Consider the following 25,016-nt stretch of genomic DNA (forward strand, 5'->3'; position numbering starts at 1 on the left):
AAAGTTTACCATACTTTTAGGTCATATTTTCTCTTTAATTACTTAGGAGGTACTTTTCTGAATCCCCTCAAGGTTTTTCAATGTCTTCCTTAAAATATAAACTGTAAAAACTAGAAAACTCGTTCTTAGAATGCTCAAGACGTCAAATATATCTTAACTTGAGCAAGTATACCACCATCTTACAATCTGGAATTTTTATTTACTGATTATTTTTGTCATTACTGAAGAATAAGTTTCATCTGGTTTGACTATACCTCTCTCAATATTTTACTTACAATATCTGTATAATTTAATTACACATCTTGTATTTGTAATTTTCTAATAAGTGTATTAACTGCCCTGAATCCTTTCTGAGTGAAGGATATAAATAAATTTATATAACAACTTGTACAAACTTTAATGAAACATTCAATCACATTAAGTGTTTTCTAATTATGAAACAAATAATTCCTTTAAGGAAGGATTGGGGCTTAAAATGAACACAGTCCCCTTCTAAAATAGTTACTAAGCTCTACCTCTATCTTATAAAATTTATCACATATTGGCTTGTCTTACCTTATCTCCAATGTTACAGTTTAAGAATAGGTAGCATTTCTTACATATTTTATATCCTTCATAACCCACTCCTAGAACATAATAGGAGCCCAGTTGATAAGAATTCATTTCTTTTCAAGCCCTAAGAAATCCGTTCCCAAAGAGGCACTCTTCAAATGGCAGAGTTTCTAATAATGATCTTGAAGGCATCATACTAATAAAAAATATCTAATAGAGGGGCCAGCCCAGTGGTGTAGTGGTTAAGTTCGTGCACTCCGCTTCAGCAGCCCCGGGCTTCACAAGTTCAGATCCCCGGCACGGACCTACATGTCGCTCATCAAGCCATGCTGTGGTGGCATCCCACATAGAAAATAGAGGAAGACTGGCACAGATGTCAGCTCAGTGACAATCTTCCTCAAGCAAAAAGAGGAAGATTGGCAACAGTTGTTAGCTCAGGGCCAATCTTCCTCACCAAAAAAAAAAAAAAATTAATAGAATGAAGATCTGGTTCTATTTTTACCTCTCTTATGCTCACTAATAAATAAGAGTATCAGGGCAAATATAATTGCACAAAAACAGTGAAGTGTCTCCTAGCTCAGGGTAAAGAACTGTGGCACACAAAGTAATCTTTCCAAAAATAGACTGATTTGTTATGACTATCATTCCCATAATATCCTAGGCTTCAAAACAAGGGAAAAAATTACATTTCAAGATCTGTGGCATTTCCACAGTGTTTTAAAAATGATTTTCCAAAAGGGCTTATGGCAAAAACTACACCACCATCACCATTTTCATACAATACAATGCTTTTTCTTCTCTTTTGTCCTGTAATTTTAGCCCAGTCTGACGTTTTTTCCTCACATGAACCTCTGTCAGGAGGACGCTGTGTTGGCTGCAAATAACCAGTCCACGGTATTCATCTTGGAGATTACAACTCAAAAACCACAAGCACAGAGTTAAGATAGTATTTAAACATGCCTTTGGGGTTAGAAAGTAGTATTTAGCCTGTAGTTCATCAGTTTTTATATGACCAAGGTGAAATAAATATAAGGAGAAATCTACGAATGACTGTCTTTGCCTCAGAATATTTCCTGATCTTTTTAATAAATTTAAAAAGCACCAGATCACAGCTTTGTCAGATACCTTTGACTTGGATACTTAATTGAAAACACAAAAATAAATGCTAACCTGGGAACATGAACTTTTTTTGCTGAAATATAAAAAATCAAAAAGAACAAGCTAAAATCAATTTTATGATCCTTACTAGCGATGACTAATATTCTCTTTTCAAGACTTTCTCTGATGACTAAAAATTTGTTTTAAAAAAAAAAAGCACAAAACTTTGAAGCATAAGAAGTGGTAGTAGCTAAATACCTATCACCCATTATACTGTAGGCAGCTCCACAAGAACATTAACCTGGGCTGTCTAAGTCACCAGTCTAGCTGCAGCACCTAGTAGTGTGCCCATCAAGGCACTCTACTCGATTATTTTAGCAACTATCTCAATGTCAGGCAAAAAGTTCTTCATTTTACACTATCTATAAACACTATAACTGTCATTTGGTCACTAATTACTGATTCAGCTCCTATACAATTAAAAAGTGTGCCAAGCATATGTGGACTCAATGATATAAAATAAACATAATATATTTAGGTATATACAATGGGGTTTATAGCACATGGAAAAACAGTTTAGTTTATCAACGATATCTTTAGGTTTTTGATTCTGTATGTCAACATTAGTGCCAGGGATGCAAAAGGAAGAATTTAGCGGGAATGAAATAAATGCCATAATATTATCAACAAGTACTCTAAAACAAATAAAATGAGAGAAAGGCAACCAAAGGACACAGACTTTAAAATCCAATCCAAACACCTTGCTTTAGTAATACGTTCATAAAAATTATTGGCCCTTGAAGTCCAACCTTGAACTGAATCATTATTTGCATAACAGGGAACTGATTCACATTTTTACTTATTTCCTTCAGTATTATTTCAGGAAGACTTCCTTGTTTTCCATTCAATACCATATGTAGAGTCTGGGTATAAAAAACACATTTTTATTTTTGAAAAGACCAATTTTATGAGGTTAGTGGAAAGTAAATGGATTACAATTTTTCCCCAAACACCATCATTTCTCATTTCTTTTTCATTGTCTGAAGCTAATCATTTGCCTCTATCTTCAAGCCACCAACTGAAAGAAAATTTCCTATTTTAAGCATTTATTTTCAATAAAATTATCCTATAGCTGAGTGGCCTAAAAAGGATGATTAAGAATATATTTCTTACGGAATTCCACATATGGAATTCCACTATCTCATTCATAAACAAAAAAAGAGGTTAAAAAAATAACCAATTTGACATCTGTTTACTTCGTATCTATCACTTTCACAAAAACCAAAAATAATTCACAAAAACTAAAAATAATTAGTCATTGGCATATGGAAAATGTGATGCCTCTCCCATAAAATGAACAACAGAATATCAGCACGGGAAAGTTTTATCCTCTCACTACACATTTTACTCACCACAACTATACTGCTTTTAAGCACAAACCCTTCACTCAAATTCTAAGGCCTCATTACAGCAAATTCTACTCAACTTTTATGCAACTTGCACTAAGGAGGTAGTAACCTTTTTTCTTTCTTTTTTTTTCCCCTGGGAAAGATTTGCCCTGAGCTAACATCCGTTGCCAATCTTCCTCTCTCTCTTTTTTTCCCTCCCCAAAGCCCCAGTACATAGCTGTATACTCTAGTTGTAGGTCCTTCTAGTTCTTCTATGTGAGCCGCCGCCATAGCATGTCTACTGACAGATGAGTGATGTGGTTCTGCGCCCGGGAACTGAAGCCAGGCTGCCGAAGCAGAAAGCGCAGAACTTTAACCACTAGGCCATCAGAGCTGGCTCAAGCTTTTCTTCACAAATTATAACATTTCCCTTTCTGTTCAGTAAAATTAGTAATCTGAGAATGAAATCTGTAGCTCAATTTTAATAAATATTTAAAAGTAACTACATATGTCCTGATTTTTCTCTTGGTCTTAATATTCCATGCTATCTGTATATTCTCTGATGTTAATTTTTTTTAAATTTATAGTTTTCTACTTTGATGTTTAAAATTCAAAAAGACATTCAAAACTTTTATGGAAAGAAATGAGTTGCAAATAAGTAAATGTAAAAGCTACAGTAAAAATTTTGCTTGCAGAAAACAAATAACAACCAAAGCTACAAATAGCTGAAATGGAAATTTGAGTCGAAATGTAGTCCAGATATCTTTCTCTAGATAATGACGTAAGGTAGATAGACATACCTAAAAGATTCATTTTTCCTGTATTCCTTAAAATGCTGGTAGCAATACAAACGTCAATTAAATCTGTGATGACTTTGAAAGGCATAGAAATTTAAACATAAAATTACAGTGTTCAAATTAGCAGAGTGCCTCTATATTATCAAGGACATATGATACAAGGGCGTCCTTTGAATTCTACACACAATAAAATTTGCTTCATTCATCAGCTCTTATTTCTTTAAAAAAAACTAGCTGTGAAATTTTCCATAAATACAATGAGATTTAAAATTGTGTTAGAAAATGGCTTTAAAAGTCATAAAACATTAAATCTACTAAAAGTCTCCAAAAACATATCACATAAGAAATATCCTAAGTGGTCCATCAAGTTTAATCTTGCTTAAAAACTAATCTTAGTGTGAGTTACAGCCATGTCTCACAGTTGTAGAGGAATAAAAATGGGCTTGTGTTTTACATCTAAGCAGAATGTAAGCATCATGTTCATAACGGCACAGAGAAAAAACAAGAGATCCGCTGAAGGCAGAAATACGGATTGCCACAAAAATATTTTAGACAAAAAGAGCTGAAGCAAAGAATATACTGAGCCACATCCGAGTCACCTATAAAGGAATAAAGAATATTACTAATGCTGACCAAGTTTCATTTGCAAAGAAGAACATACACGCCATCAAATGACAACAGACGTCCTGTCTTATGGAACATGAAGTCTTATTTCTGACAGTACTTCTTACTGTGGCACAGTCTTTAAACACAATTTGATTATATCTATACATGTTTTTAAATGTGAAATTGAACACACTTTTATAAAAATAAAACAATTTCCCTAAATAAAAGTCAGTCATTAAGCCCTCCTCATCCCCTGCCCCAGCTCTATCGCTAGGTGACTTCATCTCCTCCTACATTTCCTCCTCATTCATTCTGCTCCAGCCATACTGGTCTTCTTGTAGGCTCCTACTTTAGAGCATTTTCAGAGGCTAATCTCTAGGCCTAAAATCTGCTTCCCTTCACCATCTTCAAGTCTCTGGCTCAAAAGTCACCTTTTGAATGAAACCTTGGTCATTGCATTTAAAATTGTGATCCACTGTTCCCCCCAACAGTGCTCTGAACCCCCCTTATCCTGCTCTATTTTTTTTTCATCACATTCACTTTCTACTTCATAATTAACTTATTTTTATGTTTATTAAGTACTCTCTCCCATACACTAAAATGTAAGGTCCGTAAGCAGTGATTTACTGCTCCTGTTGTTTTTCTGTCAATATATCTCAAGCACCCAAAACAGCACCTGGCACAGAAAAGACATCTAATAAATATTTCTTGGATAAATGAACACGTAAACAAACTTATTTCTCAACCATTTCAGGAGAAAAAGTACTTTCAAACTCCATAGCAGAGCAACTTTTTCTTACATAAAAAAAATCACATGTTAAGATACCTATTAATTTTAGTTAATAACACAATGTAGCCATTATTCTCCTTTTCTGTTTGCACATATTCAATCACTTTATTTTACTCCTTATTTATCTAATCTCTTTCTTCAAGAATAAAAATCATTTCAGAGCTGCTATCTTAAACAGAAGCAACTAAATGCAACTGATCCTTTTCTTAGCAATGCAGGATACCATGAATACTCATTCTTCTATTACATTTTAACAAATGGTACAATTCTACTTCTGCTTTCAAGTTTTTGAATGCTTCATTATCAAGCTTCCAAATGACACTCATTCATTCATATGTAAAATGACTAAGTATTAGGCACTTATTACTATATTCTGTGCTAAACACACAACATAATATCCAAGAAAGATAGATACCATCTCAAACCTCAGGGTTCTTATAGTCTAAATAGAAAGTTAAGATACTAAACAAATAATAAAAATAACATGAACAAACATTTACGTAGTGCTAGTGCCAGGCATTGTTCTTAAACACTTCAGAACATGAACATCTAAACGTCACAATAACCCAAAGGGGAAGTATTATTATTATTATTATTCCTATTTTACAAGTAAAAAAAATGACACTTTGCAAGATGTTTTGAAAGATTGGCCTTAATCCTAAGGAAAATAGAGAGCCACTGGAGAATTTTAAGACAGAGGATGAAATGATCAGGTCTGAGGAATTATTCTGGGTCAGCATGGATATTGGATCAGAGGAAAGCAAAATTACATGTAATAATCCGAGTGAAAGAGACTGCTCCTTAGGCTAGGGTAATGGCATTGCTGAGGGAAAAAGCAATAAGAATTTGAGAAAGATTGAGGAAGAGAAGCAAGAGAATTTAATGAGTAAACACAAGTAGAGATTATGTGTCCACCTCTGACAGTCCCTTACCCCACCAATTACATATCACATTGCCATTATTAATTTGCTATATGAAAGACAGTATTTTATGAACCATACATTAAAAAAAAAAGTTTCACAAGTTTATGAATTAGAGCCTAAAGAATTTTGCAAACTTGAAAGCCAAGCCATCCTAGACTCTCCTCTCCCTCACTCTCAATAGTTAAATTCACTAAATTTTTCTGCCTAAGTATCTTTCAATATCTCTCCCTCCTCTCTAACTTTATTTGTATTTCCCCACTTCATTAAGATCTCTATCGTATTTCTCTTGGACTAACACATCAGGCTCTAAAGAGGTCTCCCTAACTCCATCTCACCTCCCTCCAACTCATACTTATCAACTGCAAGAAATATCTTTCCAAAATGCAAGTATGTTCAGTGTTACTCAACTACTAAAAACTTTTTGACAGCCTCCAGCAACCGTTTCAGATTCAGCTACAAAAATGCCTCCCCCTCACATCCTGCATCAATATACCAAACCAGATACTCTTACTACTGAAACTCTAGTACTAGTAATTTTTCAAACAGGTCATGCTATTTCATAACTGCAGGACTTTCCACATGTCACTCCCCCGACAAGACCTCTCCTTCCCCACTTGACTATCTGACAAAGACCTGCTCATCTTCTGAGTCTAAATTCTAATGACTTTTCCTCCTTTGTGATCTTCCATACCTTGTACACTGTCTCTATTCTAAACCTCATCAGATTGTACGGCAATTGCTTATATTTATTCTTTCATTCATTCCTCCAATGAAATTACATGTTTCTATCTTCACTGTGTGACACAGTTTCTGGGGGACTATATGTATACAAAAATTCAGTTTTTTGCACTGAATTTAGGCAGAAAATTGATAGCAATTTTAGGTAGCAAAGGGCTTTTAACCTTAATTCCAGAATGAAAGCCAGGGTAAGATAACACGAAATCTAATTCTAAACAGGGAGTATATTACTATATGTGAAACAAAAACTCATAATTTTTAGAAACAAGTTAACAATAAATGCCTAGGGGCTATAAGAAGAAAACTATAAAACTCAATTGAGAGATATTTTTAAAGTCTGGAATAAATGGGGAAACATATCTACTAAACAGAAAGATTAAATATGGGAAATAATGTCAATTTTCTATATATGAATCTAAGAATTTAACAAAATTTCTATCAAAATCCCAACAGGGTTTTCTTTTTAAATTTTTTTTTTTTAATAATTTTATTTATTTGTTTTTCCTCCAAAGCCCCAGCAGATAGCTGTATGTCATAGCTGCACATCCTTCTAGTTGCTGTATGTGGGATGCAGCCTCAGCATGGCAGGAGGAGCGGTGCATTGGTGCACGTCCGGGATCCGAACCCAGGCCGCCAGCAGTGGAGCGCGCGCACTTAACCACTAAGCCACGGGGCCGGCCCTCTTTTTAAATTTAACTTGTTAGGCAAAGAAGTGGTAAAACAGGCACTCTCATTTACTTCTTGGTAAATTTGTACAATATTCTAGAGGACAAATTGATAGTAGCTACCTTAAAGTTGTTATCTGTAAGGTGTGAAATTACAGGCAACTTTCACTGAGTTACCATTTCTATGATATTTGAATTTTTTACTAGACTATGTTGCTACAAATATTATATATGTTTTAAGTAAAAGAGCAAAAGAAAATTTATAAGACAGAAGAAATAATAAGGAAAACAGAGAAGATATATTTAGACACATACAAAATATACACATACCAAAAAAAAGCAACTGTTCAGGAGGCATATTACTTGGGAAAAAGAAACTAACAAAATGGGAGAGACTTCAAAAACCAAGTGGGGAGCAAGTCTGAAATGACAGGGGGAGAAAGTCTCAAGAAACTGCAAGCAAAAGAGGAGTCAAGGATTTTAAAAATGTGTGAGGTCCTTGGTAAAGTCTTAAAGCAGAGCAGGACTGGAGCTGTTGCCACATCCATAAATTCCTATGCAGTAAAGAGCAGGTTAGTGTTTGCCATGAAGGCTGGCTTTCTCAGATTCCGCAAGTTTCGTGCTACTCTGTGATTCAGACACTGCAGTAACTTGTGAAACTCCCTGGCAGCTAGGCTGTAATTTTAGAAGCAGATGGAGTAGGTAGCATATTTACATATATTTTTCATTATTAAAGTGCTCTCTACTCTAGGTACAGCTGAAACCAAATTTAATATTTTCTAAGATGTTATCTAATAGGATACAAAGATAATATACGTATTAGCTTAAAAGAAAATAGACATTTCCTAATACTTTTATCACCAAAAACTCCTTCAAAAACCATAAATTCCTTTAGTAGCTTTATAATATGAACTAAAAAGTATTTTACTTTTATCTTTTTAAAAATTGAATCCAACTAAGTTTTAGCATGGAGATGGATCACAACAGGGAGCACAAAATGAATGATAAAATATACAACAGCTTTAAATATAAAACATTTATATTCCATGTCTCAGTCTGCTCGGCCTGACATGACAAAATATCATAGACTGGGTGGCTTAAACAACAGCAATTCATTTTCTCACAGTTGTAGAGGCTAGAAACCCACGATCAAGGTGCCAGTATGGTCGGTGGTTTCTGGTAAGAGCTCTCTTTCTGGCTTATCAAAGGCTGCCTTCTCGCTGTGTCTTCACATGGCACGGGGAGAGAGTGAGCGAGCTCTCTGGTGTTCCTTCTTATAAGAGCACTAAATCTCCTCATGAGGGCCCCACCCTCATGACCTCATTGAAACCTAATTATTTCCCAAAAGCCCATCTCCAAATACCATCACACTGCGGGTTATGGTTTCAACACATGAATTTGGGCACTGGGTGGGGTGGCATATCTTCAATCCATAGTACTCCAGAAACCACACATTTCTGTCAACAACAAACTAACCTATATTTTTTTATGTGCCAGGCCAACTATTCTAGTGGCTGATAATGTAATGATTAAATAAGACAGAAAATGTCTCCTTCCAGGAACTTACATTCTGGGATAAAGGAGGAATAGTCAAACAGTAAATACATAAACAAGATTCTGCTAACTATTTTAAGGAAAATAAAACAAGAGTGGGATGGGGGGAGGAGGAACTACTTTAGCCAGAGAAGTCAGAAAAAGGCTGTCTCGGGAAGTGACCTTTCAGTTGAGAGCTAAATCATGAAGATAAAGTAGCAATATACAATCTAAACCAATTAAAAAATGCTCAGAAAGCATTTATTCTACATAATCATCTTTCCAAAGTTTTGGACTTAGGCCACTATCCTCTGTACTATGAAAAGGTTTTAGATAGTAAATTCCTTGTCTCTTTCCTTCAAATCACAATCTCTTTTCTCCCTCAGAGAGAATAAAGACACATACCCTTCTCAACAAGGAACCATTCAAAGAGGAAGGGAGAGTAGAGCTTTTCAAAGCAACTGGTATCTATTAACACAAAGCAAATAACCCCTAAGTCACTTCTTTCCACATTAAATGTTTCTACCTGAGAAAAGTCCAAAATTAAAAATCCATCAAACAAATATATAGAAAACATAGAGCCTGGAAGGCACCTAAACCTGCCCAAGTTTCTCAGATTTTGAAACTCTGGGTGCATCTTCTCCTTCAACATTCACTTCCGGCTACTGGGAGTGTAAACGCATCCTTTCTCCTTCACTTTACATGCACTCAGCTGTCTGCATGAGAGACAACAAAGGCTCCATGACTTACCTACCGAGTAAGGGACATGGATTTTAGAAGAATTTGCTTCAGACCAATATTTTCATTTACTGCTGAGGTCTGTGGCTTTGTTCTAGAATGGTTGAGGTCAGAGTTTGACCTCAGATAAGTAGGGAAATACAGTAAATACATCCCTTGCAACCCTTGAGATTGTAAACTAGAGTATTCAAAAATAACAGGTTTGCCTCACCACTGGATGAGAATGAGGCTTAGCCACATTATAAGTCCATGTTTTCCTATTTTTTGGCAATACTGTTATGCACAAAAAATCTTTCACTAAGAATTTCTGAAAAACATTTACCGGGTACAAAAAAAAATCTGTGTGCACTCTAAGAATTCTCCTTGGCTGATTTACAATCTAGTAACGAAATAAAATACACATTCCTAAAGTGATAAATATTCTTACAAACATCCTAATAGCATATGGGAGCCTATAAATGAACATTAGAATTATATTTTTCCAACTTATAGGCTCCAGAAAAGACAGTTTTAAAAGTTATTTATAAGTCAATGTCATAGACTTGTCAAACTCTATGATAAACTCAATGTCATAGAATAAGTATTATAACGACAATTCTATGGCATTTCTGAAATGTGTTCATATAAACCTTTGCATTAGCAAGATCACAAGCAGTCACATATTATCTAACTTTTAAAGAAATTATGGCTATGAAAATTAGCATCCAGCCTTGAATCACTCACAATTAAAAGCAAGTAAAAATTTTAAGATCAAGTGAATATATAGAAGTAATATGCTTGCTGAAGAGATTTTATGTAGAATCATATTACAAGAACTTAGATATCCAAATTTAAGATAGACTTCTAATCCATTTTTTGGCATTAATAATTTTTTTCTGCAGGAAATCTTCTAATGAGACTAATTCATTTAAAGTGAAGAACTATTTTTAAATTTAAAAATAGGAAAAAAATCTTTATTTTTGATTTACTGAAATATTTGAAGTTCCATTTAAACTAGCCAAAACAGTTTACTTGGTTTTTTCTTTTTAAACATTTTTCCCTTTCCAATTAAACTACTTACAAATTCTAAATAAGTTGAAGAGCATTTGGAACACAAAAACTCATTTTATGCACTGAATCAAATCTAAGATGCATACTTCACACACACATTAAAATTTCTGAAATTAGGATATCTTGAAATATACATTTAATGTCGTCTTTCCTGTCCACTCAAAATGTATTGTTAAATTGATGGTGTGTCTTAAAAAATCTATGTCATCTCAGATTTGAGGAGGTAGTAACAAACACTTTAAATTTCTATTATTGTGTGAGGGAGAAAAAACATTCTAACAGTAGCAAATTAGCCTGTAGAATTGTAGATGGTATTCTTCTAATGACTTCAAAATTGTTCAGTTTAGTTTTGAAAATAAAATAACAAACTGATTTTCTGAATTATGAGAACAGGAATGAGAAAAATCACATAATGCCTTCAAAATATGAACCAGCATGAAATTCAAAATACTATACCCATATTGTCAGTTCTCAAAAATGTCCCCAATTTGGCATTTTTTGAGACTTAAAAGGTCAAGTTTCTCATTACTACTGTTATTTAGTAACAAATAATCCAATTTTTAAAGTATTTATTTTTCTCATTGGTTAGACAGATACTAAAGAAATTGTTTTTATTTCTTTTAAAAGCTGCATATTTGGGAGATAAAACTGGGGAAGGATGCTTTTGTTTTTTTTTTTTTTTTTTGATGAGGAAGATTAGCCCTGAGCTAACATCCATTGCCAATCCTCCTCTTTTTGCTGAGGAAGATTGGCCCTGGGCTAACATCTGTGCCCATCTTCCTCTACTTTATATGTGGGACGCCTGCAACAGCATGGCTTGATAAGCAGTGCGTAGCTTCATGCCTAGGATCCGAACCTGTGAACCCTGGGCTACCGAAGCAGAGCACACAAACTTGACCACTATACCACCAGGCCGGCCCCCAAGGGGATGCATTCTTAAAATGTCTGTGATTTTTGTCATTGTTTAAACTGTTTAAACCAACAAACTAGTATTTTCATTAACAAGAGTTGAAGCTGTTTAATTTTGAAAAAATAAACAATTTTTATTTTCTAAAAATGATCCTCACTTTAAAAAAAAGTGCTAACCGTTAAGTTAGGGAAAGGTTACTAACTATTAACATAGAAAATAAAGATGGTGAACGAAGAGAACTAGTAAAAAACTAAAGTGCTTATTCTCAAGATAATACTTTATTATTATTAATATGGGGGAGGGATGACTTCAGGTCCTTATTATGACCATCAATCCCGGTGTTGGTGATCTGTACCTGTAAATATAGCTAAAAAGGTACAAATACGTCGTGAGACCAAGAATCAAATGAGTAGTAGCCCTATAAATATGCTTATACGCTCTTCCTCAAATTAGTTTTTTAAAAGTTTTTCATCTTCACTTAAAAAAATGGAATAAAGCATGTGAAATTCAGTGACTCTCAGGTAAATGCAATATAATTGACTTTCTATAAAATTGAAGATGAGGGCCGGCCCCATGGCTTAGCAGTTAAATGCGTGCACTCTGCTACTGGTGGCCCGGGTTCGGATCCCGGGCGCACACTGACGCACAGCTTATCCACCCATGCTGAGGCCGCGTCCCACATACAGCAACTAGAAGGATGTGCAACTATGACATACAACTATCTACTAGGGCTTTGGGGGGAAAAAAAAAACGGAGAAGGATTGGCAATAGACGTCAGCTCAGAGCCGGTCTTCCTCAGCAAACAGAGGAGGATTAGAGTGGATGTTAGCTCAGGGCTGATCTTCCTCACAAAAAAAAAATTGAAGATGAAAATAAAGAATAGGGCAGGAGTTTTCCCATGTAGTTTTATTAGTATCCAGATATTTTCTTCTTCATTTCAACAATTCTCACAGGTACCTACTAGAACCAAACAATAGTATACAAAAATGAATGAAACACGGTCTTTTCCCTCAAATTTTTTTAAGGAAGATGGAGACCAACTCCCTGCAATCTACTACTAATACCATAAAGAGGTAAGTATCCTCAGGGAAAGCCTGTATTTAGCCTTTACTATCACAGATAATTCCCTTTAATAATAATTAACAGTGAGAGGATACTGAGAATATGGCAGTAGTGGTGGTATAGTTTTCAGATCTCTCAAATTTCCCCCACAAAAACACATAGAATACCTAAAAGAGCAGAACTAAAATCTCATATTCAATATCTATCACAAAAATAGAGGTCACTATCTCTGTGAATGCCACAATATGACCAAGTGAAGATAAACCACGAAGAGTTTCAAGACCTGCACGGCATCAGAATTTGTGCAGGAAGAAAGATGTAAGCAACAGGATATCAGACAGAAACGACAGAAATGAGAACGCCGAAGAGCTAACAAATACAGGCATATCGCCCTCTGTTTTGCTTTGCTTTATTGCACTTCACAGGTACTGCATTTTTTACAAATTGAAGGTTTGTGGCAACCCTGCATGGAGCAAGTCTAGCAACACCATTGTTCCAACAGCATTTGTTCACTTCGTCTCTATCACATTTTGGTAATGCTTACAATATTTCAAACTTTTTCATTATTATTATATTTGTTATGGTGATCTGTGATCAGTGATCTTTAATATTCCCATTGTAATTGTTTTGGGGTACCATGAACTGCACCCATAAAGATGGCAAACTTAATCGATAAATGTTGTGTGTGTTCTGACTGCTCCTCCAACCAGCTGCCTCTCTCTCTCTCGCTCTCCTCGCACCTCTCTATTTCCTGAGACAAAACACTATTAGAAATTAGGCCAAATAATAACCCAACGGTGGCCTCTAAGTTTTCAAGTGAAAGGAGTCACACGTCTCTTACTTTAAATCAAAAGCTAGAAATGATTAAGCTTAGAGAAGAAGGCATGTCAAAAGCCGAGACAGGCCAAAAGCTAGTCTTCTTTTCACCAATAAGCCAAGTTGTGAATGCAAAGGAAAAGTTCTTAAAGGAAATTAAAAGTGCTACTCTGGTGAACACACAAATGATAAGAAAGCAAAATTGCTGCTATGGAGAAAGTTTGAGTGGTCTGGATAGACGATCAAACCAGCCACAACACTCCCTTACACCAAAGACTAATCCAGAACAAGGTCCTAACTCTCTTCAATTCCGTGAAGTCTGAGAGAGGTCAGGAAGCTACAGGAGAAAAGTCTGTAGACAACAGAGGTTGGTTCATGAGGTTTAAGAAAAGAAGTCATCTCCAGAACATAAAAGTGCAAGGTGAAGCAGCAAGTGCTGACACGGAAGCTGTAGCAAGTTATCCAGAGATCTAGCTAAGAAAATTAATGAAGGTGGCTACACCAAACAACAGATTTTCAATGTAGACGCAACACCCTTCTATTGGAAGAAGATGCCATCTAGGACTTTCACAGCTAGAGAGGAGAAGTCAATGCTGGCTTCAAAGGACAGGCTGACTCTCTTGTTAGGGGCTAACGCAGCTGGTGACTTCAAGTTGAAGCCAATGCTCATTTACCATTCTGAAAATCCTAGGGCCCTTAAGAATTATGCTAAATCTACTCTGCCTGTGCTCTATAAATGGAACATCAAAGCCTGGATGACAGCTTAGCTGTTTAAAACATGATTTACTGAATATTTCAAGCCCACTATTGAGACTTACTGCTCAGAAATAAAGATTCCTTTCAAACTATTACTGCTTATTGACAATGCACCTGGTCACCCAAGAGCTCTGATGGAGATGTACAGTGAGATTAATGTTGTTTCCATGCCTGTTAATATAACATCCATTCTGCAGCCCACAAATCAAGGAGTAATTTCGACTTTCAAGTCTTATTATTTAAGAAATACATTCTGTAAAGCTATCACTGCCACAGACAGTGATTCCTCTGATGGATCTGGACAAAGTAAATTGAAAACCTTCAGGAAAGGATTCATCATTTTAGATGCCAGTAAGAACATTCATGATTCATGGGAAGAGGTAAAAATATCAACATTAACAGGAGTTTGGAAGAAGTTGATTCCAATCCTCATGGATGACTTTGAGGTGTTCAAGTCTTCAGTGGAGGAAGTCACTGCAGATGTGGTGGAAATAGCAAGAGAACTAGAATTAGAAATGAAGCCTTAAGATGTGACTGAATTGCTGCAATCTCACAATAAAACTTGAAAAGATGCGGAGTTACTTCTTATGGATGAGCAAAGAAAATGGTTTCTTGAGAAGGAAACTACTCATGGTAAAGATGCTGTGAAGATTGTTGAAATAACAAGAGAGGATTTAGAATATTACATAAACGTAGTTGATAAAGCAGAGGCAGGGTTTGAAAGGATTGACTCCAATTTTGAAAGAAGTTCTATGGGTAAAATGCTATCAAACAGCATCACATGCCACAGAGAAATCGTTCATGAAGGGAAAAGTCAATCGATGCAGCAAACTTCACTGCTGTCTTATTTTAAGAAATTGCTACAGCCACCCTAACCTTCAGCAACCACCACCCTGATCAGTCAGCAGCCATAAAAATATTGAGGTAAGATTATACCTCAGCAAAAAAATTATAACTCGCTGAAGGTTCAGATAATGGTTAGCATTTTTTAGCAATAAAGTATTTTTTAATTAAGGTATGTACATTTTTTTTTAGACATAATGCTACTGCACACTTAAAAGAGTATAGCACAGGTAAACATAACTTTTATACGCACTGGGAAACCCAAAAATTTGTGTAACACTTTATTGCAATATTCACTTGATTGCGGAGGTCTGGAACCAAACCTGCAATATCTCTGAGGTGTGCCTGTACTCATCAGAGAGGTCAGCAGGACAATATGAGGACAGCTGCTGAAACTGAGGGGCCTATACATTCCAATAAGGTGTAAGTGCAAACGGTCCTCAGTAAGGTATCAATGGCCTAGGATACACTGAGTCCAATAAATTCTAAATACTTTCAGGCGAAAGCCCCACACTGAGGAGAAATAGCTGAGAATAGAATTCAAATTGATCAAGCCAGAGATGACAGAGAGAGAAGAAAAAGAGGCTCAAGACAAAGTGGAAGAAGGGAACAGAATCTGAAAAATCTACAAATGTCACATTTTTTTAATCTGACAAAAATATAAGAGCACCCTAGGATCACGAGGGAAAAAAACTATCTTAAATTGCTTCTCCATTTAAAAAGTTCAAGAAAACTAATTCCTTATAAAAACAATTAACAGAAAAGTATAAAGTCAAATCCCATATAATGTCATTATATTAAAAAAAAAGAACAGAATGGCAGCCCTATAGAAAATAAAAGCACAATATATATTAAAAAAAAGAAATTTAAAACTCTACACCTATATCTCAAAGTGAGCTAAAAGATATTTAAAAACGATAAAGCACACAAATCATAATTAGAGAAATTAAGAATGATGTAAGAAATTTCAGAAAAGAACTATAACAGAATAAATCATTTCACAAATGATGACTAAATTAAAAAGAACATAAGATTGAATAAGCTAAATTGAAAATACCTTAAGAGAAATAAAATAAAAAATAAACATTTTACATCAAAAAGAAATGAAGAAAGAGATAAAAAGGATTCTTTGAGAGTGAAGGCAAAATATAGAAGATAAAGACTATGCAACACACAGATAAGAGTCACCAGAAGGAAAAAAAAAATAGTAAGGAAATAAAACAAGTGTTAAATTTATAATTTAGTAAAAACGTCTTGAAATTTAAAAAAAGGAATTGGAACTATATATATTAAAAGGACACACTGTAAATCTTGGAAAATCAACCAGAATGACCAATACTAGGACATACTCTAGTAAAATTATTTGACTTTAAATAAGAAATTGGATGAAGAAATAGATTGAAATTAAGACTTGGACAGCAATACTTTTTAATAGAAGAAAATGGAGTAATATATTTGGATACTCATGAAAAGAAGAAAGAAGGAGGAATCACTTAATGAACGACTCTAGAAGGGCCTCCAAGAGATATTCTTAAATAAGGAGAGGCAGGGGTAGAAAATTTTTTAAAAATAAATAATAAAAGTGTATTTATTTATTACACTATTATCTATATAGAAAAGAGGTGAGAGGATGGATGGGTTGACTGATTGTTGGCTTTTGTATGCATTATAAAAGACTGCGGAAGAATAAAAATAAACCAATAGTGGTTACCTGTTCAGAGGAACAGGATCTAGATGGACAGAGCATAGGACAAGGAGTGGATTTTTCATTATATACCTTTCTTACTATATGTACTTTCAATGTTTGAACCACTTGAACACATTATTTAACTGGTGTGGGATAATTTGAGCATTTTTTTAAAGCATTCTCTAGAGATTCTAATGTGAGCCAGGATTGAGGACTACTGCTTTAAAATTTAAAGGTAGTCAAATTAGTGAAGCAAAACAGATAAAATGAAGAAATTAGTGAAAACTACTACATAAAGCAATATTTTTAAATGTATTACTTTAACCTAAAAATCTTATTTTTAAGAAATGTACAACTGACACGTTAAGTAAAATACCCTCACAATGTTGCTCTTTTTATATAAATAATTCTACCAGTTTCTTCTGGATAAAGTTTTTAAAAACATAAAACCATTGTTTCAATGCTTATTATTCTAATACAGTTTGACGAAGAGGTCTTCCAAATGTTAGTATTTAAACTGAATTTGATAATTCAATCATTCAATTTATTTTGGAATAAGAAAGAAAACACTTGGCTGTATCTCACTGTGACTTCCCCTCATAATGACTCTCCCTTTACAGGGGTTGTGCAGAGGATGGGTTTCCTAACAACTGAAATTTATTCATTTCCCAATATTTAATCCAATCTAAAATACAGTATTAAATGAAGGGCATATGAAACCAACCAAAACATAAAATCTTTATTTTCCTTTCACTTTTTTTCTCTTCTTTAGAATGTTTTTAATCATTCTTAAAGATAGGTAAATAAACAGGATGTCTTCAAGCTATGCTTAATTTGTATTTCCTTCAGCATTCTCTACTTAAAATAGGACCACAACTACATTTGGGTTAAATATGCTGAACTGGTTAATTCCTCACATACCAGGTCATCAAGCTAAATGCTCAGGTATCAAGACACTTCTCTAACCTACCTTTCACCAAATGCCATAAAGCACAATTATCACAGTCGCCTGTGGGTCTAAGGGTCCAACTGTCCAACACCTGACTAGTACTTTAAAATAGTACACAAAAATATTGAGAATAATATCTATTCATATTTAAGTAACATAACCTGTAACATCAGCAACAGAACAGAGGTAGTAATCTGAAGCAGTATAAATCCATTTATGAGGTCAGTTTAAGGTCTTTCGAAACACTGTATTTTCAGATAACTGTCCGTTTTTGTTTTTTTTTAATTAAATGCTCAAACAGAATAATCAACATACTATAACCAGGAGGTATTTCAACAGGAAACGGCATTTGGAAGAATAGGCCCCATCTTTAAAAAGTTCCCAAAGCTAGCCATAGCTACCAATACTGATAACTATCAGAGATGAGACTATAATAACCAGTTGTGACTGTTAATTACATTTGTAAAAAATGTGGTAACATTATGAAATGTGCCATCTGATAAGCTGCCAAGTTTCTTCAATGCAAGTCACAGGTGCAGACTGACTGGCTATAGGAGTCAGAGAAAGAAGACAAAAAAGATTGGAATCCCAGTTGTACTAAGACCAGTTCTCCATTCAGGTTTCATGAAAAGTCCTTTAAATAGCTATGTCTGAGAAATGCAGCATGACTCACTTTTCCTCCTCTGGTAAGGCTACACACCCTGGACAGGACAGGAAAGGAGAGGTAGTGCACACCCCCATTGTACTGCAGAGTTCACAGTATTCGTTATTTCCTTGTGTTATGGGCACATTCACACCCCTCCACCTATCCTGGTAATTAGACCATATCGCATAAAACAACACTGTTAGAATTCTCTGTAATAGTTAATATCATTAAAAAAAAGTTTGTTTAAAGGTTTTACAAACATTCCATTTATTAATTACTTTTTCTCTGGTCAGACTAAAATCTTGACAAAGGCACACCCAACAGTGGCCTAAGTGGAGATAGATTTCCTTATAAAATTGAAAATTCAAGCCTTGTATTTGAGATCACATAAAAATACTTGGATTTCTCCTGGTGATAATAGGTATGAATTTTGTTTTCTTTTTCTGTATTGTCCAGATTTTCTACAATAAACATTTTTCTTACAAATACATAAGCATACTAACATTTTTTAAGGAGAAAGGCTTCTCAGCTAATTTAATTGTCAGTACTATCTTTTTGTATTCCTAAATGTGTTGCTTTATTTAGGATACCATAGAGATGCAGGCACCCATATATCATTCCTGTCATTGTAAATAGCAGAAAAGAAAACTTTTTCTATTTCATTAGGCTCCACAAATATTCAGAAGACCTATATGTTACAAATGCCTATAATATAAAAAATATGTGGATTGCCATATCCTACAGAAAATATATGATAAATATATTGACTTTCAAATATCTGAGGAATGACACAGACCACAAATTTAAGCAAGAAATTTAACATATACTCACTATTTAAAAACTCACTTTTGCTAATATTTCATTCTATAAATATTTAGCACACAGTGGCCTCCATTGACACTCACAAATTTAATCACATTTCCTATTTCTAAGAAATTACCAGATAGAACTAACTTTGTACCAGTTTGAAAAAAAGGCTATGTCACAGAGAGAAATGGATTATAGAAAGGAGGTCAAATAGTGAAGCCCAAGATTTTCTAAATACTTGATGAATCAGGTCTTTACAATACAATTTAAATATTTTTATTGAAAGTACACTTCCAGTAAGTCTAACACATATATCTATGTATGCACAAACTTGGTGAGTATAAAGCAGATATAGAGATTTATGGATTATATCCCAGTTTGAGTTATCCATATTTTTATTTGCCACCTCCTCTATCTACAATGACTACATGAGTTGATTACTTAAACTATTTTCCTTTAAAAAATTTCTCAAAATACCTGCTTTAAATTAATGTATTTTAAGATTGAAGTTTCCTGCTATAGCTACAACAAAGAATATTTAAAATTTAAAGTGTTCCTTTCTATTCCATTTCCAGACTAAGATGAAGTAGGTGCACTTCTCCCTATTTTTCTCAATAACTACAACTAAAAGGCCTGGCCATTCTACTTAAAACAAGCGTAAGAAATTCTAGAAGGTGGCGGGAACGTAGATCACTGAGGGACCTGGAGACCCAAGGAATGACACAGCTGAAAGTTCTGTGAGTTTTCTTTTAGCCTCATGTATCCCAAACCAGGTACTGGCATGGCCAGCAACCAAGAAATACCAATGGGCACAAAGAAAAGCCATCCCCCTCTAGCTGAAGGACCAAGAAAGGGGCAACCTGGCAGAACAAAAAGCTTTTAGATAATAAATGCCCTATGACAGTCAAACTCCATGGAAAAATATATGACCTCACCTCCAGCTCTGTGAGCAAAGGCCAAGTGCTAAGCCCAGACTTCCACCCTTGCCCAGCTGTAAGGAGGTGCCCCTGGCTGCCCCCTGAGGTGGTAAGAGAGAAAGCCACGTGGTTTGGAGGCGTTTTTTAGGCCTTGCACCCCCACTCAGAGATAAGGATGCTCTCTCTCCCTCTGATTTCTTGTGTCAGAAGAAAGTGAGTGGGGAGCCAGGACTTTTACAACCATTCAGAGGTAACAAGGCCTCCCTGCTCCATGGGGTCAGTACACGCACATAGGGAACAGCAAGAAAGCAGCCCTCTCTACCCAGCAGGGTGGTACCAGCCAAGGCCTACGCTGTTGTCAGTGCCGTGGAGTCAACTCCAACTCCTAGTGAACCTGTGGACAGCAGAGAGAACCATGCCTGGTCTTTTTGCGCCATCCTCTCATCTTCCGGCGCTGCATCAAACAATGCTCTGCTGCTGTTCACAGGACATTCACGACTAATTTTTTCAGAAGTGCATGGTCAGGTCCGTCTGCCTTAGTGTGAAAGCTCTGCTGAAACCTGTCCACTATGAGTGACCCTGCTGGTATTTGAAAAACCAGTGGCATAGCTTTGAACATCACAGCCACACACAGCCGCCACAGGATGACAACAAACAGAAGGATGGTGTGGTTGCCTGACCAGGAAACAAACCCTTGCCCCAGCAGCAATGAAAGTGGGGAATCTTAACCATTAGGCCTATGGGGGCCCTGAAATCCCACTTTCTCCCTGGAGTAAGGAGGCACCCCTTCTACCCAGAGTGTCAAAGGTGGCTGAGGGGGCACCTTGGAATTTCACCCCACACCTGACATTAACAAAGAGGCCTCCACCTTTCCCCAAGCTGTGCAGTGTCAGAAAAGGCCTGTTAAAATATAAGGTTTAAACAAAATCCAAGGTGTCATACAAAATATCCAAAATGTGTAGGATATAATTAAAAACCACTCCTCATATCAAGAATGAGGAAAATCTCAACTTGAATAAGAAAAGACCATGCACAGACAGCAACACTGAGTGACACCAATGTTAGAATTATCTGACAAGGATTTTAAAGCAACCATCATAAAAATGCTTCAACAAGCAATTATTAACATGACTGAAACACAGAAAAAATACAAAGCTTCAGCAAAGAAACAGAAGACATAAAAAAGAACCAAATAGAAATTTTAGAATGAAAATTACAATAACCAAATAAAAAACAAAGAACTGGCTCAACAGAAGAATGTTGGGGATAGAGGAAAGCATCAGTAAACCAGAAGATAGAACAATAAAAATTACTCAATCTGAACAAAAGAGAGAAAACAGACTGACAAAAAAAAAGTTCAAATGTCCAGAACAACAAGGCCCTGTGGAACTATAACAAAAGAAATGCTTTCCTCAGAGATGGTGCAGTGACATATAAGCTAAACAGCATGCCTGTCCTTGACTTCAATTTAGCTATGAGGCCTCCTAGCACATCTTTTCTATCAGTTATTTAGCCAAAATGATAAAATACTCCATAAGTCAGTGTATACTTTTATTCACATGGTATAAAAAGGAGAGAGGCCCTTCTTGGTGTTGAAGTAAAATCATCTGAAAGAAGTTTTCTTTGGAAGTACTGTTTCCTGTAAAAGGAAGATCTTTTTAAATTGAATATTTGTTTTGAAGACTCAAGTTGTTATTCTTAGGTTATCACTATTAATAGTAAAAGCAGTAGGACAATAATGATAATGCCACCTGGCATTTATATTGGTCTTCACTGCGAGAAGCTCAAAGTGTTGTATGTCAGTTCTTAGATGGTCTCTCAGGTATGTTATTGTTCCCATTAATAGATTGAGAAATTGAATCTGCAAAGGTATATGTCTCACTAAAGGGCCCAAAATAAGGCACTCAATGTAGACAGAAGAAAACACAAAGTTCTCTCAGTATTCAGTACTGTGCCTCCTAATAAGTACCGTAGTTCCAAGTATGGGGCTGGTACATGTGGCCATACACAATCTACTAAGCCCTTGGGGAGCAGGGTACATTAAATTAGTGAATTCACTCATTCATTCAAGAATATTAATTGAGCCCATACTCCATGCCAGGTATTGCTCTAGGCACTGGGAAGGAAAGTTCAAAATAACAGGTGGAGATTAGTGCTATGAGGAGAGGGGAAAAGAGCAGAAAAAAGGGGCTAGGGAATGCTGCGCATATACACAGGTTCTTATTTTCTATAGCATGGTCAAGGAGAGTCTCCACAAGAAGGTAGCATTTGAGCAAGTATCTGAAGGAAGCTAGGTTTACTGAGAGTTGTTAAAAGTATAATTTTCAAAAAGTTAAAACGTGACTCATAAATAATAAGTTGAACATATGCCAAAGATTTATTCTACTCATTTATTAACAAATGAATCATTTATGTTAAGACTGAATGAATCAGATGTTAAGACTGGTTCAAAGAGCATTTGAAGAGGTAGGCATATATATAGAAAATTTAAATAATGTAGTGTTAGACTAAGAAAGAGCGCTAGGTTAGAGACAAAACTGATGAATGTCCTACAGGGCAATAAACAGTATTCTTTGAAGATATCTTTTCTAACAGACAGAAATGATTTGCCTCTTTCCTGGGGGAAAAAAAAATTAATTAACATGCAATGTCAATACATCCGAGACTTTTAATCAATAGTAAACAGTGAGTCAAATAAAGTACATTCTCCTAAATGATTGTTGGGTAGGTCTATTAAACAAAGTCCCCATAGGACATCTAAAGAACACACTGCTCATCCTTTTTCTTATTTTCAAGTTTTGTGTATGTGTTTTTTTTTTTTAATAGAGCCATGCAGATATCTGGACGAAGAACATTTCAGTCAGAGAGACTGTGAGCGAATCATAAACCACATCCCTCCACTCACCATTCAAACAGCCAAGGAATGCCCTCCCCACACAGACTTACACATTCACCTGGACCTTATTATGAAGTTTGGTATAAATAAATAGCTGGGGGTGAACTGGAAAAGTTGGAGAAGCCAAAAGATTTACATTGGCAGGTGAATGAGAATTGAGGTTGGGGAATGATTTGATTTTTTTAAAAACACTATTCTACCTGCTGAAACAAAGACTCATTAGGGAGAAGAGCAAGGGTAGAAGCTAGAAGACCATGTAGGAGGCTATTAAAATGATCTAGGCAGATAAGTAAATACATAGTTTGTCAGATGTAAAAAGTGCTATGGAGAAAAATAAAGCAGAATATGGAAAGGCTGGTAGGAGATGTCAGAAAGGGTCTCTCTGATAAGGTGATAGCTGCACGAAGACATGAATGATATAAAAAAGAAACCCATGCAAAAAATTGAGGGAAGAATATTCCAGACATAGGGATAAAGCAAAATGATTGAGGAGAAAGAAGCAGGCAAAAGACAGGGAGAAGGGATAAAAGAGAATGTAGGGCCTTGCAAACCATTTTAAGGACTTACTTGACTTCTAGTTTGGGTGAGATGAGAAGCCACTGAAGGTTTTAGAGTAGAGAAATGACATGATCAGCTTCAAGTGTTAAACAGATCACAGTGGCTGCAGTGTGGAGAATGGTCTGTAAGTGGGCAATGACAGAAGCAAAAGATTGGTTAGAAGATACCTTAGTATTCCAAGGGAGAAATAAGGATGGCCTAGAAAAGGCTGGTAGCAGTGACCATAATGCTAACGAGTTGAAACCTGGATATTTTGAAGGTAGAGCCAACAGGTTTTGCTAAAGGAACAGACACGGGCTAAGTACAAAAAGGAATAAACATGGGTTTCAGCCTTAGCAATTGGAAAGACAGAGTTGCCATTTACTGGGATGGAGAAGACTGCAGAAGAAACAAGTTCATTAAGGAAATCTGAGGAGGAGAAAAGGAGGAGACATTTATTAGAAACAATTTATGAAAAAGGTTAAATATCTCAGTTTGGGGTTTATAGGATTCTAAGCTCTTTTCAAATGTAATCCCAATTAAAAAAAATTAGAATGCAGAATTTCCAAATTTTATCCATCAGAAACAGAATATTTTTCACCTAATTGAGTCTCAAACAACTAACCCTCATGGCTTCTCACAGATTCACACTTTTCAAAATGGCATTTATCATTAATTTCATCTATGTTGATCAATATTAAGCTTAAGCAAGGATCTGATCCTTCGTTCATAAAGTATTTTTTGAGCACTTTTTGAAATTACATGCTTCATCAAAAGGCCTACATATTATTTTTTAAATTCACTGGGTTTACCTGAAGTTCTTTGTATCTATCTTGAAAAGAAATGGCCTCTTGCTCTTTTTCTTTAAGGAAATCTTTTTCTAAGACACTATGCTTTTCCATCAATGATTCCACATCCTAAAAGAAAAATCCAAGAACAAATTTTGTAACATTTAATGGCATAAAATATATTTATTTTTTCAATCAACATGTCAGAAAATATTTGCTAAAGAAAGTACCCATTGGAAGTATGGTTGAAAGTTCAACAGTACTGTAGATTGTATGCTTCACTCTCATTTCCAGACCAATATCAAACATTGACATAACACTAAAATTACTCATGCTAATAAATGAATAAAATATCTAAACTAATCACAATAAACACAATCTACCTCTACGTATACTTTCAGTAAATTTGTTAAGGTCTTCTCATAGATATATTTGCAAGAAAGAGAAATGAGAACATAAACAAATAATTTACTAAAACAGCTGTATATCTTACTTAGATATATACTCTTGTCAAATATCCCACA

The 25,016-nt window shown here is 35.3% G+C and overlaps 1 protein-coding gene across 5 annotated transcripts in view; it reads right to left on the bottom strand.

Annotated features, from left to right (window-relative positions):
• The window catches only part of CCDC91 (coiled-coil domain containing 91), a 338,801-nt gene that overhangs the window by 200,807 nt on the left and 112,978 nt on the right, over positions 1 to 25,016 (bottom strand). For all 5 annotated transcript variants that reach the window (XM_058558585.1, XM_058558587.1, XM_058558584.1 and 2 more), the window contains one exon: positions 24,517 to 24,621. In XM_058558585.1, coding sequence (XP_058414568.1) covers positions 24,517 to 24,621 — 105 coding nt within the window. The remainder of the gene's footprint in view (positions 1 to 24,516; positions 24,622 to 25,016) is intronic.

Source organism: Diceros bicornis, chromosome 17, assembly GCF_020826845.1.
Source record: "Diceros bicornis minor isolate mBicDic1 chromosome 17, mDicBic1.mat.cur, whole genome shotgun sequence".
Lineage (NCBI taxonomy): Eukaryota > Metazoa > Chordata > Mammalia > Perissodactyla > Rhinocerotidae > Diceros > Diceros bicornis.